The following is a 14,592-nucleotide window of genomic DNA, read 5'->3' on the forward strand; positions in this document are numbered from 1 at the left end:
GCTGTTTCCTGTCGAGGAAAGCTTAGCATTTCACTGCAAGTTTTGACTCATCTCTCCCAGCGAATGAAGAAGCGCCCGCACTCTACTCGTGGCTAGTGTTTAATTTGTGCAAATCAGTGCCTCCTCCCACTTAATGTGATACTTCCCCCCCTGCTTACAAAATCGCATTAAAGCCCTAAAAAATGCTCATGCTCTCACCACAAGCTTGTACTTGCAGTCGTCCTTTTTTCTTTTAACAGTTTCCCTGGGTGCTGACTCAGACGTTTTGACTGTTGCTCAGTAGTAACAAGGAAGCGGTGTCTTCAAGTCCTCTACATCTGGCTGTGTTTGGATCGCCTACAGCCAGAAAAATAACTAGCCGGCTGAGTGAGAGGGAAATAGGAGTAGAGGGGGGGAGGAGATAGGTTGAGGTCCTGTAATTTAAAAAAAAAAAAAAAAAAAAGAGAGAGAGAGAGAGAGTCAGGGCGGGATAGAGAAGTAGAGGATAATGTTGTAGCAAATGTGGATTTCCATCAGTCGGTTAATCGTGTTGCACTGGAGCCAAGGAGATATGACGAGAAGCTTAATAAATCACTCAGGTGTAATGCAGATTGTTCTCAGGGCTAAGAGTTTAAGACTATGGCCTGTATGGAAGTAAAGACACTCGACTGCTGCAAACACTTCAGGGCAGGTGAGAACTCCTCCTCCTCTTTTTACGCTGATCGATCAGCTCATTTAGACTATTTAGAGTTTCTTTTAACTAAGGAAAGACAGAATAAATGAAGGTGAAATTGCTTTGTGTGGGTTTGCAGCAGGTAGAGCGCATGTTGAAGAAGCAGGCCTGATAGAAAATATATCAGTTAAGTTATGGTTCGTCTGCAGAGGAAGCACTTAGGTGTCCGATGTCAGAGCGGTCCTCTTATAGAATGACAGTATTGTTCATTGTCAGCCTAATGATGAAAAAGCAGGATGTGAGTTGGGGGTTGGGGGTTGAGAAATGTTTTTTTATTTTTGTTATACTACCTCATCTATGTGCTCTTACTTACCCTTTTGTGTTTCTTCTCCTATTTTTCTTGGTTTCCTATTTTGCCTGCTTAATATAGCAATTGAAATATCTGCTTAATTTGATGATGTTTTTTTTCCCCCTTCTCTTTTTAGTCCTGCAGTTGAGGCTTCAGCAGAGGCGAACCCGGGAGCAGCTGGTGGACCAGGGCATCATGCCTCGTGAGTAACGGCGCTACCAGGGCCGCGCACATAATAACAAAAGTGGAACCCTGCTGTAAACTGACAACTGAGATAACAAACATGTTTGTTTCATCATTTAACTGGACCGCGTCTGTGCTTAGATCTGCACATTCATGACACTGATCTGTGTATCTGTTGCAGCTCTGAAGAGCCCGGCAGCTTTCCATGGGCAGATTCGCAGCTTGGAGAGAGCCAGGGTAAGGTGACAGTTTGGATTTGGGAAGCAGGAGGGGGAAAAAAATGCATGCCTTGACTGTTGAGCTGCTCATTATTTTCAAAGCATCATTTGTATTAGTTATAAAGAAGAAACAGGACAATGGCGTGAATTTACTGACTGATCTTTGTCCATCTTTCTCTTAAGACTGAGAATTTCCTAAAGCACAAGATCCGCAGTCGTCCAGAGAGAGCAGAGCTGGTCAGGATGCACATCCTGCAAGGTACCTGCTAACCCTCCATTTAACACTACACACACTTATTGTATTATCTAGTGTTCCCAGTGGAATAGTACTGAAACAAAATTGACTCTTATATTTGTTTAGTATTGGTAGGCACCAGCAAGAACATTTCTCCTTGTTTATTACACCATCGTTTATGAAACCATGCCCATTCCCCAAACAGCTGTGAAACAAAGGAGTTTATATTCTGACATTAGAATATGCCTTGATATATCTACTGTATATATTCGTCCCACAGAAACTGGAGCAGAGCCCTCACTACAGGCCACACAGATGAGACTGAAGAGGGCCCGACTTGCCGACAACCTGAATGAGAAGATCGCCCAGAGACCCGGCCCCATGGAGCTGGTGGAGAAGAACATCCTGCCAGTGGATTCAACCCTTAAAGAGGCCATCATCGGTGAGAGAGATACACAGAGATGAGATGTTTTTTTGTTAAATCAACCATACTGCAGGTTATAGGAGAGAAGTAAATGCAGGGCAGGTCATGACATGTTTTGTCACTTCGTGGTTTTCCCACATGTAGGCCAGGTAACCTATCCCAAGGTGTTGGATGAGGACAGCAATGAAGCTCTCTCACCTGAGCAGCCGGCCAGTCAGGAGTCTCAGTGTTCTATCCCCTCTCCCGTGGAGATCAAAGCACCAGGGACGCCCTCTCCAGCCCCAGCACCAGCACCAACACCAGCACCAGCACCAGCACCAGCACTACCACCCAGCACCATGCTGCAGGTCAGACAGAGGACAAGTAATCTAGATGTTTGTATACTACCAGCTACATGTTCTGTAAGAACTTGAGTAACTATAAATGTCTTTTGTTTTTGTTATACTTCCTCAGGCCTTCCCACTTACCACACAAGCCACTACAGACTTTGCTAAATTGATCTCTCCAAATGAGTTCCCTGTGACCCGTCCGGCCATCTCTCCCGCTCAGCCAGTCACTATAGCTCCTCCCTCAAAACCAGGTCCAACACTGGTGAAAGTAAGGGCAACACTTTTTCCCCCCTTCACCATTAAATATATTATCACTTCTTTCTATCTATCTGAACGCCATTGGACAAACAGTATAGTAAGAAAATGTTCCGTTTCCTCTTACAACAGCAAAGCCAGCAGAAGTCATCCTCTGAGAAGAGTCGCAGTAAGAAAGGCAAAGAGCCCAAACCCAGAGTGAAAAAGCTCAAGTACCACCAGTACGTTCCCCCAGACCAGAAACAGGAGGCCAGCGAAGCACCCATGGACTCCTCCTATGCCCGACTACTGCAGCAACAGCAGCTGTTCCTCCAGCTGCAGATCCTCAGCCAGCAGCAGCAGCACTACAACTATCAGACTATATTACCAGCACCACTCAAGTATGTCTGTAAAACATTACAACCACAAGCAATAATCACTCCCACCCTCCATAAAAATGTAATTATATTTATACCTACACAAGTCAAAAGTTTGGACACACCTCGCCATTCACTTGATTGGCAAGGTGTGTCCACACAAAAATCCAAACATACAGAGTTTTATGGATTTATGTTTTCAGGCTTTTTTACCACTGCTGCATCGTCTGTAAACGAGCTTGGCTTGCCTCCATGACTCCTTATCTGAAAATGCCTGAGAGCAAGCCAAATATTGTTGTTTAGAGGGGCCATTAGCGACTTTCCAATAACAACGCAGCATGTAATCATATTAATAACTAACAGGATGTCGTCTCACCAGCTGCTGTTTTCATAAATGTCCTCTCAGCGGCTGCATGGCCGAGCTCCCTTTGAACTGTCCTCGCGTACTGTGGTTTGGTTGACTGGCTTTGTTAGTGAGGCGCAGGGCACAGGATGGATGGTCTGTTTGTATTGGGAACACTTTTCCTCTCTTTCTTTCCTCGCATTCTCTCCAATTATTTCTACAATTATCATCTTTCCACCTCCTCTTCCTCTCTTTTGTCTGTCTTTTTTCATACTATAAATGATGCTGTTTCCTGAGATAACACTGATCTTTTTAAAAAAACATTTATTCTGTGTTCTCTCTGTAGACCTGTGGCAGAGGGTCAGAACAGCAGCGCCGGCAGTCTGCCAACCTCCATCATGGTGTCTTTGCCCAATGTCCCCCCACCGCCCCCGCTGCCCTCGGCTCCAACTCGGCCAAACAACTCCCTGTCAAACCGCAAGCCAGGAGTTTTGCCTGCGAACCTGGAGGACATGAAGGTATTTGGAAGCCATTTGTACCAGCAAACACAAGCTAAAGGGACAGCTCAAAAACATGCCCATAAATCATAGTGTGGGTGTCAGGGGGGGCGGTGTTCAGTTGTTAGAACCAGACTGTATCAAGACATCAGACAGCTAGTAGAATAATGTTTGTATATATATATTTACCCATTCCACATGAGATCCATGAAGATGTTTGGTTGTTCAGTTAATTTCATACAGCTACAATAACCTGCAGCCATTTGTGTTATTGTTGTATTTTTAGCCATGCTAGCAGTGTGGGTCAAAGGATGGCAGTCCACTGCTTTGATCCAGACTGATATATGCTTACAACTATAGTATGGATTGCCATGAAACTTGGTCCAAACATCCATGTCCCCCTTCAGGATGAACTGTAATAACTTTGGTGATCATCTGACTTGTCATCTTTAGCATCATCAGGTCAAAATTTCCATTTGTCCAATACTTGAAGTCTTTAAAATGTCAGTAATGTAAATTTTCAGACAAGCAGAAAACAGCACGTTTCTAGCATTTTTGCTTGAAAAATGATTGAAATAGTTGCTGATGAATATTTTGCTCAAAGCAATGCTGTGCCTCGGTACAGAGCTGCTAACCTAGGTGTAGCATTTTAACTTTGTTACAATTTGTGTATCGTTACCTAAAGTTAAACCCCTTTTTGTTGAAGTTCATTGGATCAAAAAAGGAAAATGCAAAAATTCAAAAGAAGCTCCATTGTATTTATAAGGGCTTGCTGAGCAATAAAAAAAAAACAAAGCAGTAGATTTTTTTAATTTTATGAGAAGTGTCACACTAGCACCTGAAATGAGCTGCATTCCTCTTCTAGCACTACCCTAAAACTCTGATTTTATGATCTATCTATGATCTAGGTGGCTGAGCTAAAACTGGAGCTAAAGCTGCGTGGCCTCCCTGTGTCAGGAACAAAGACCGACCTGATAGAGAGACTGAAGCCCTTCCAGGACACTCCCAGCACCTCTGCTCCTACCACTTTTCCCCCACCTACCACCACCCTGTCCTCCATCCCCATGGAAATCACCACCGCTACCGGCCCTACCATAGTCTTCCCAGCCCACCAGAGGGCTCCAGAGAGTGTGAGCTCCACCCCTCCGGTCTCACCCATTTCCACTGATCCCTTCACCCTCCAGCAGGATGTGGGCATGTCTGAAGCTCCATCTGAACCACAGGTGGTGAGCTCTGGCTCAGCAGGGTCTTTTCCAGTACCGGAAAAGGACAAGAGGCTCCATGAGAAGGAGCGACAGATTGAGGAGTTGATGAAGAAGCTCGAGCAGGAGCAGAAGTTGGTGGAGGAGCTGAAGATGCAGCTGCAGGTGGAGAAGAGAGGCCAGGGCACTGATTCTTTATCTGTAACCTCCAAACTCATGTCTGTACCCGCCATGAACCCAGTCCCAACTGTCTTGAACTCAAACGTAGTCAAAATGGAGGGAACAGTCATGTCAAACTGTTCCTCCACTGCAGCTACCATCTCAAACTCTCTTCTGGGCTCTCAGGCCCTCAAAGCCCCCCTGCCAACGGTGGTGAAGTTAGAGGATGTGACCGTTTCGTCTGGTAAGCCGCTCCAGCTCCAGACCCAAACCCAACTCATCACCAAGATCCAGTCCCAGGCTCGGCCACAATTAGCCAAGAGCCCGCAGCTTCTCTCCCAGTCCCAGAGAAGTCCCAAACTCCAGTCCCAGGCCCAACCCAACGCTCCCAGCCTGCAGCAGTTCTTCATCAGCCATCACGGCGGAGTGTCCCAAGTGCTAGGACAACCTCAGACTCTACTGACCACAACTGGCCAGGCTGGAACTCAGATCCTCCTCCCAGTTTCACTACCCAACAACGCCACTGCGATTCAACTGCCAAGCACCACTGTCAGCCTGCAGGTAGGATTTCAGCAGATATGTAGGAGGTACTGCTGTGTCATTGTATGTTCACCCTCAAGGGTAACAACTTCAGCTTAGTTTAATCCTCAAACACCTGCGGGAGTATCTGAGATCTCGGCCAACATTACTGTCTTTCAAAGGCTCAGTTTTAGAGCTAAGATACTGAAGATACTGGTATCATATGAAACTAAATGACCCAAGGCATCCATTGGTACCAACCATTTCATACTAGCTTGTCATGAAGGGGGCTAAATAACACTGCACAGTTAAGCTAAATTGTGGTCAGGGGAAAACCAGCATTGCTATTTTCAAAGGGTCCCTAAACTACTTTTGCATGTGGTATAATTGTTTTGTTTAAGCCACTTCTATGTGGCATATACTGTTGACCTGCAATCTCCCCCTGTCCTAAAAAAGACAAAAATGGGTCTCTAAGGGTTGATGACAAGATAGACGACAAAAATAGTCAAGTCTGAGGACTCAGGCTTCTTTTGTTTTTCTTCTTCTCTCAGCCTGTTCTCCAGGCCACGGTCTCAAATCCAGGCCTGGTCCAGGCTTCTGTTCCTCAGCTGCAGAGTACTAAGATGGAGACGACACTCAGCCAGCCGATAGCCAACCACAACCCGATGCTACAGGTCAGTAATGCTTTATTACCAGTTGCTTTTCTTTCTTTTCTTTGCTCTAGATTACTGTATTGACCCGAATATAAGGCAGCCTTGTTTGGATGACTCTCTTTTCCAAAAGTATCTTTTGAAGATACATCACAGTATAGTCACATACTCACACTCTACTGTCAGGCTTTTGAAATCAGTCAAAAATAATTTCCTCCAGCAGTTATGTGGGACCAGAAAAGTAACAGTTAAATTTTGAAAATAAAACCTGAACCGAAAAAGGAAACATCAGCATTAAAAATCAAAACTGGAAAAAGTTGAATTGGCACTGAAAAATGTTCCAGTGAAAAATGAAAGACAAGCATTAAAAAGATCTTAAAATCTTATTATCTTATTTTATTTTCATATTTGTTGCATTATGATGTGTTTTTGTCAGTCTTCAGATATTTTTTCCCTCGTGTCTGTCTTTTTTCGGCAAAGTTGTTTTTTTTCACAGAATCACTGGTTTTCAATTTCAACTTGCTGTCATTGTTTTGGCATAGTGAGGAGAGCCCTTGGGCCTACATTACCCAGTATGTGTTACCATCCAGCAAAAATATCAGAGGGTGATGGCATCATAGTGGAGATCATGACTGGTGTAAATCTCGTTCTAGGACTGTTAATATGTCAATTAATCTGTAATATGTTTTCATGTGAGAAATTAACCGTGTACAAACCTGTGCTCCTCATCATCTTTCACAGTAATAATCAGCAGTTTAAGATTCAGTCTGTGATCTGTTTCTCCAGTCAAGATGTTAGGAGACATTTGGATTTGTTTTCACTCATCATGAATTTATTTCCTCTGTGGCCTTCAGATACTCCTGCAGGTTAAACTGACCTAACAAAACACTTTAATGGCTGACTGACTCTAACAGATTGGCCATTAACAGACTTCAATAAACTGGCTAGCGTAGCCTACCTTAAGTCAGCGTCTTGTTTGCAAGATCAGGAAAAGTCTTGAAGAAGTCCCATTTTTAAAATCAGCGTACCACCTCTGTGATAAGAGTGTGATGTAACAAGGCCTTGTTTGCTACCAGCATCCTGACTGTTAACATGTTGCATATAATATTCATAATCATGTCTCCTGTCATCATTGTGCCACACATGTCCCAAATGTTTCATATTTTCCGTCTTTTTTATATCTTTATATGTTTTTTGATGTTACTGTAATCACATCAAGCCCAGGGTACATGGACTCATATCTGATGATGTCTCTCTAATCACATCCTAACAGACGTTGACAATGTGCAATAAAACTACTGGTTTGGAAAACCAGGCAAGACCTGAGTTGAATCCCCAGTGTTTCCTGAAAGGTTCCCCAGAGAACAGGGTCTCTCCCCGGGCATCACCCAACCACCACATCTCCAACGGACCCCTCAATAAGGTTAACAAGCTTAACAGTCATCCCTCTTATTCCATGCTTTTTGAGATGATTTTGTTTTCCTGACTTAAAGTTTGTTCTTAAATTGTAAAAACTGTATTTCTCCATCCGTCAGTCTCCTTCTCCGTCCCAGCCCACCTTCATCCTCCAGCAGACCTCCCTCATTACTCAGCCTCACAAGACAAAAGAGCCTCCCCGCTATGAGGAGGCCATCAAACAGAGCCGCAACATGCACATCAACAACATCTCACAGGTTAGACCCAGAAGACACACACACTTCTTCTTCTGCGTCCTTGAGAATATTTTCAGCTATTCAAGTCACTTAACCTGATTGACTGTCTTTTCAGGTTCCCACGGCAACCAGCCAGCAAATGGATGATTTGTTTGACATTCTCATAGAGAGTGGAGGTAAGAGGGCGCGAACAGTGACATTGCAGACACACTCGACAGTACAGCACAGAGCTTTCTGTTTAGCATGAGTAGGTTTACACAATTTTAGTCTCAGGAAAACAGTTTCTGTGTTTTAGAGCCAAAATGAACAGCACTACTCTTCATTGTTTAATAATTATCTCCTGTCCCTTTTACCCCCCCCCTCCAGAAATCACTCCATTTATCCAGCAGGACTCTCCAATGTCTCTCAATAAAGCCCTCCCAGTCACAGCTAATATCACCACCCTGCCGGTCAGCACTGCCCTCTCCAGAAACCCTCCACAGATCCAGATTGCCCCTCCGCCTACACTGAGCCCCCTCGTGGACCCCAGCCTGCCCAGCCTCTCCTCCCTGGCCACAGACAACCAGCTGGAGGCCTTTCTGGAGGGGACGCTGGCCAACACACCATCCGCATCAGACCCGCGCACCAGGGGCCTGATGGAGGAGCTGCAGGCTCAGCTGATGGACCAGCAGCCCTACTCCCCCATGGACACATCAGACCTGTCCTTCTGCGACTCCTCCTCACCCCCCTCCTCACTCAACATGGGCCTGTCCGACCAGGGTCTGGACAACATGGAGTGGCTGGACCTCACCATGCCCCCGGGTTCTGGCGGAGCTCTCACACCACTCGGGATGCCAACAGACTTCCTGGATACACACGACCTTCAGCTGCACTGGGACTGACGGATAGAAAGAGGAGAAAAAAGAAAAAAAGGATGGAGGAGAGTTGGCAGAGCTGCTGAGCTAGAATTTAAAGATGGATGGATGAAGAGAAGAAGAAAAAAGGGGGGAAAAAAGGCATTTCTGTGCCGTATAACTCTGAACCACACATCCATACCATCTGTAATATTCCCACTATACCACAGTAAGAGACACTGTACAGACAGTGCACTGATACAAGGTGAACTACAAGCAGGAGTTTGCACAGCTTTAAAAGAAGAACATCATGACTAAGGTGACCAAAATCACCTGTAGTATTTGTGACAAAGGGATTTTAACCAGATTAGACAGTTTGAGTGTCTGATGTCATGATTTTTAAAGATTTTGAGATGAGGAGACAGAGCCAAATCACAGACTGTTTGTACATACTGTTTAAACCCCACTAATATAAAACTCATCTTTCTCTGAGATACTGAATAGTACTGACGGCTGACATCGCCTCATTATTTCTATCAGAAGTTTGACTGTGTAGCCGTCAGTGAATACTGTGTAAGCACAGTAACTACATATGTAAAAGGTTCCTGAATACTTCAGGATCTATTGAGGCACACTGAAAGCTGATCATCACAAAACAATAACTGTAAATGTAAAGTTCAGACTACAGACTAAACCTACATCTAACGTCTGAATTAAAAAAAAAAAAAAAAATTAAAAAGGAGATTAGTGTCATTTGAGGCTTCAGATGAGCTTTAAAATATTCCTGGGACATATCTGTGCAGCCTCAGCTGTTGACCACTTAACACGGAGAAGCTTAAAGCGCTTTGAGACGTCGCTTCAGGCTGTCTGTCTGAGGCGACGGACACTCCAAATCCATCAGTTCCCTTAACCAGCCGAAGCCAAACACGCTCAGCCACTCATTGAGTTTTAAAGGGATTTTCTTTCTGAGAGGAAGTCAAGCTTCTGGTCCAAGTCTACCACACACTGGTCCAAGTCTACCACAAACTGTAGACGGCATGTTCGCTGACTTAATCTGATGCGCTCTATCAGGTGCGACTGTTTTTAATTCTGACCTATCACGACCCCCACGCGGTCTTAGCTGACGAACCAATGACTCTAAAAGAACAAAGACTGGACTCGAGTCGGGCGACGAGCCGAGAGGAAGCTCGTCCGACCGCTCACGAAAGAGAAAGAGAGAGAGCTATGCACTAGAGAGGTGGAGAGATCTGACAAATGTGCCACAGTCACCTCAAAAAACAAGGAAATGTGAACTCTGCATATCCGAGGAATCTATCAATACGATGGTGGCCAATTGCTCCCGAAATACTGCAGTTGTTGTCGAAGTCTCTTTTTATTCTGAATGTATTTTGCAAAGATCAAAAAATAGAAAATAGGACTTTACTTACAAATGTTGGCAGCTTTTTTTTTTTTCTCTTCTGATCGTAAACTGACGAACAACAGTGGAAAGGGAACAAATAGCAGTTTATGAGAAATGTGTGTGCTGCAAGTTATATGGAGGAATAAAGATGTCTGTGGAGAAGGTGAGCTTTATATCTAACTGTCCGACAGTATCCCTGCACTTTGTGTGTGTGTGTGTGTGTGTGTGTGTGTGTGTGTGTGTGTGTGTGTGTGTGTGTGTGTGTGTGTGTGTGTGTGTGTGTGTGTGTGTGTGTGTGTGTGTGTGTGTGTGTGTGTGTGTGTGTGTGTGTGTGTGTGTGTGTGTGTGTGTGTGTGTTAGGGTGGGAAATGACTGCAGCTCTAACTAATGAATGAACGCTATAGTTATATTAGCTGAGAAATTAAGTCTACTCATCTAGCCATTATATCAAATGAGGAATCGGAATATTCTAAAGTAATACCTGGCAGGTGAAGTAGTCTAACTGTATCAGAGTTAGTCCCCTGACTGTGTGTGTGTATATGTGTGTTAGAGTGAACGAGAGCAAGCAAGCATGTCTGTTTTTCTCTCTGTGTGCGTGTGTGTACGTGTGGACTTGTCTTCCTGTCTTTTGCATGTAAGTGTGCGTCTCCGTGTGCATGATTGTACCCCGCGTTAAATCTCGAGCTGTTTTTTGAGGTCTTTCTCTCATCCGTCAATCTCAAGATGTCTGAAGAAATTAGCTAATATCTAAAGAAAAGAAATCATTTGCTATTCCAAAAGTTGCTCTTCAAAAAGGCTTTGATGACTGTTTTTATCCGTGTTGTTCAGTTGGTGTCCTACAGTCAAAAAAAACAACAACAAAAAACGCACATTCACACTTTTTGAGGTGTGGTTCACAGTGAAGAGGGCTCAGCTCCTTTTTTAAAGCTGTCATCAATTTGTGGATGTTTTTTGTTTTTTTACTACTCTGCAACATCTTCCACTTGCTGTTTCTTCTTGAGTCTAAATATGGAGTTACTGAGTTTGTATCTCAGTAGAAATATTCTGTTAAGATCCTTTATAGGACTGATACAGTTTTACTGTATGGCACTTTGACCAGAATAGCTTCTTTAATTCTCTCTTTAAAAAAAAAAAAAAAATTCAGTTATGTTCAGTGAAACCTATTAACCACTTGTTCTGTTAGGACGTCCATGGGCACTAGAGGGCGTTGCCTCTCTTCTGTTGTGGCACATTGTTAACGGCAACTGTTGGTACTTCAGGGTCATTTCTAACAAACTTTGCAAAAACAAACGAGTTAAATGAGGCTGTTATTTTGCATTTTAAAGAAATTTATTTTCTGCTTGTATAAATGCTGATTTGCTGTTCACGTCAGCAATAATGTGGTGAGCTGAGCAAAACAAGTGAGAGCCCTTTATGTCAGTGCTGTCTGTCAAAGAAGTGTGACGCTCTTACTGCTGCAGTTCCACATTGATCATTGGATGTATTTGCCCAAAACATACAATACATTTGACCACCTGAAAGTTTTGCGCCGATTACTGCACAGACATTTATTTCCCACATTACTGCATCGAGGAGAACAAACTAATTCATGTTAAACCACGTGTTTAAGATTTCCTCTCATTGGTGCACCTTTTGGTTCTCATATTCATCAGGGTGCTTGGACCCGGACATGCCTGCATGCAGGTCTGTTTCTATTCCTTTCCTAAATCCTGTGTAGAAGGAACAGTCACTAGTTGTATGTGTATCATTTTGAAGATTTGATGAGTTAATAGTGTTTTTTGTTGTTTGTTTGTTTTCAGTCTGTCAGCTTTAAAGCTGTCAAATTTGATATTTTGTTGCCAAAAAAGGCAGTGGAACATATTATCACTATTTTGTCATTTTTCTTACTTTTTTTGTATTTATCACTTGTTTTGAGGTTGAAAAGTGAAGATAAAAACATTTAATCATGTTGTCATGTAAAAATGTGTAAAAGAAAGGTTTCATGTGTATATCTTTGGTTTGCAATTTGTTTGTTTTTTCACTTTATTTTTCATATCAGATGTACACAAACCTCTTAGTTGCAGTAAATCTACGCATGTATGTGGTTTACTCTCACTTGACACCACTTACCATTGGTCAGACAGGGACAGCTTATAGCAATAATGGCTGCTATCCCTTGATATACTGTACTGTATGTCATATCCTGCCTTGATTTTTATTAAGAGCCTTTACTACAGAGTAATACAAGTTCAAAAGCACTTCATATCTGAGGGGTTTTCTTTAACTAACCCTCATGTGTTAGAGGTTTGTGGAAGCACCGTCAATCTGAAGAACCTTTTAAAGGTTTCATTTAATGTTTTTGTCAGCTGACAGATGTTGGCTCCGGCTTCCTTACATTGACTTCAGTCCTCCCGCTCCTGCTTATGCTCATGTAAACATTGTACATTTTTCGGTGGAGAAGCTTAATTTCAAAACAGAGGACATTAGTGTAAGCACAGGTGAAGCACCAAGCTTCTCCACCGCCATCCGTTGATACACATCCTTCATTGTAGCCGAGCCTCCTCTCTGTCTCCACCACCCGCGCCATGCCTCTCGTCCTTTGTATGCCATATGTTTTGCACATTGTGTACATATTTATATAGATGTAATGCATATTTTTATACATGTTCAACATCCATGGGCTCTCTATTTTGTAAATACTCAAAAAGATGTATATAAGTACTGTATGCCTTTATGTGTCAATAAAATTTGGTGTACTGTGAATGCTCTGGAGGTGCTGATTCATCATATATGCATCAAATAACTGGTGAGTGTATAAACAGAAGAATTAAACAAGCCTCTACATTTGAATAGTGTTGTGGTTGATGCTGTATGAACAGAGTTCTTTGTTAGGCTAGCTGGGTTATATACCTGTGTTTGCATATGTTAAGTAATGCATTTCCATTTAACTTGGAGATACTGGATATATTTTCCTAATAGCAAGAGAAATTATCACAAAGGACATGGCACTGTTGACATACACACCATAAAAAACCCTAACCCTAATGTCGGCAATAAAAAGGCCTTGATTCTGGGTGCTTCGGTAGGCAGCGTTCCTGGTTCAAATCAGGCCAGGGACCTATACTGCAGGTCATTCCCCTCTCTCTCCCTGTTTCCTGTTGGCCTGTCTGCCAACTACTGTACTTACAAATAAAGGCAAAAATAAATCTTAAAACAAAAAAGAGGCCTAGACTCCATGAAGTTAATACTATCTGACACATAATGCAAGTTTCCAGGCAGGCAAACTGAGGCTGAGATCTGAGACAAAGAACCACAACATGATTTCATATAACTGATTTTCACCGTTTTGACAGCACGATTTCCAAATATGTTTGACTAAAATTGTCAATCCATGAGTTGAGGCAGATTTCCAAGATCTGGTTCACAGTCAGAACTAACATCATCAATACACCTTGTCGAGATGGAAAAACAAAATGTGAAAATGATTCAGGAGTTTTTTGAAGATAGTCAAAGATGTGGATCTTTCTGCAGGAGTTCTTTGTTAAAGGAGTAGTGTGGAGGATTTAGTGTCATCTAGCAGTGACCCAACATAACCCAACGCTTTCACCCCTCCCTTTTGTATTTCAGTGGCCATAAAACTTGCCAAAATTGAGAAAGGTACTCCAGAGCCAGTTTTTTGTTTGTCCATTCTGGGCTACTGTAGAAACATTGCAACCTCTATGAAAGAGGACCCGCTCCCATATATATATATATATATATATATACACGTATATATATATATATATATATGTATATATATATATATATATGTGTGTGTGTATATATATATGTATATATATATATATGTATATATATATATATATATATATGTATATATATGTATATATATATGTGTATATATGTATATATATATATATATGTGTATATATATATATATATATATATATGTATGTATATATATATATATATATATATTTATATATATAAGGGCTCATTATAACCTAACAAAAACACAATGATTCTTATTATCAGGGGATTATACAAAAATTAAAACATAAATATGAATATTATATTACATTTCTGCCAAGTCTGTTCGCTAGATGCCAGTTAGTTACGTCACATCACTGACTGCTACAACTCTCCACAATGTTGGGGAGAAAATAACAACGGAGGCCAAGACCCAAACAGTGCCAAGACTTGAGTGCTCGAGACTCATCACTCAAGTGTGTTGATCACAGTGTCCAAATGACACAAGTAACATCCATGTCAGAATGGCTGGTGGATGTGTATGAGTGCTCGGCACTGGGGACAGTGGTGTTTGACGACCTTCAGCCGGCCAACGAAGAAAGGGATTAAAC

General features: G+C 42.5%; 1 protein-coding gene across 1 annotated transcript in view; it reads left to right on the forward strand.

Moving 5' to 3' along the window:
* mrtfba (myocardin related transcription factor Ba) overlaps window positions 1-13,936 on the forward strand; it is a 28,319-nt gene extending 14,383 nt beyond the window's left edge. The window contains exons 4-18 of the mRNA XM_062442369.1: window positions 1,138-1,203; window positions 1,366-1,421; window positions 1,586-1,661; window positions 1,918-2,079; window positions 2,206-2,408; window positions 2,515-2,658; window positions 2,778-3,025; window positions 3,691-3,862; window positions 4,750-5,763; window positions 6,273-6,395; window positions 7,645-7,794; window positions 7,907-8,044; window positions 8,139-8,199; window positions 8,390-13,244; window positions 13,766-13,936. Of these exons, the coding sequence (XP_062298353.1) occupies window positions 1,138-1,203; window positions 1,366-1,421; window positions 1,586-1,661; window positions 1,918-2,079; window positions 2,206-2,408; window positions 2,515-2,658; window positions 2,778-3,025; window positions 3,691-3,862; window positions 4,750-5,763; window positions 6,273-6,395; window positions 7,645-7,794; window positions 7,907-8,044; window positions 8,139-8,199; window positions 8,390-8,904 (3,128 nt within the window). The 3' untranslated portion in view covers window positions 8,905-13,244; window positions 13,766-13,936. The remainder of the gene's footprint in view (window positions 1-1,137; window positions 1,204-1,365; window positions 1,422-1,585; window positions 1,662-1,917; window positions 2,080-2,205; window positions 2,409-2,514; window positions 2,659-2,777; window positions 3,026-3,690; window positions 3,863-4,749; window positions 5,764-6,272; window positions 6,396-7,644; window positions 7,795-7,906; window positions 8,045-8,138; window positions 8,200-8,389; window positions 13,245-13,765) is intronic.
* Window positions 13,937-14,592: the final 656 nt, after the last annotated feature.

The sequence above is a fragment of the Scomber scombrus genome, chromosome 21, assembly GCF_963691925.1.
Source record: "Scomber scombrus chromosome 21, fScoSco1.1, whole genome shotgun sequence".
NCBI lineage: Eukaryota > Metazoa > Chordata > Actinopteri > Scombriformes > Scombridae > Scomber > Scomber scombrus.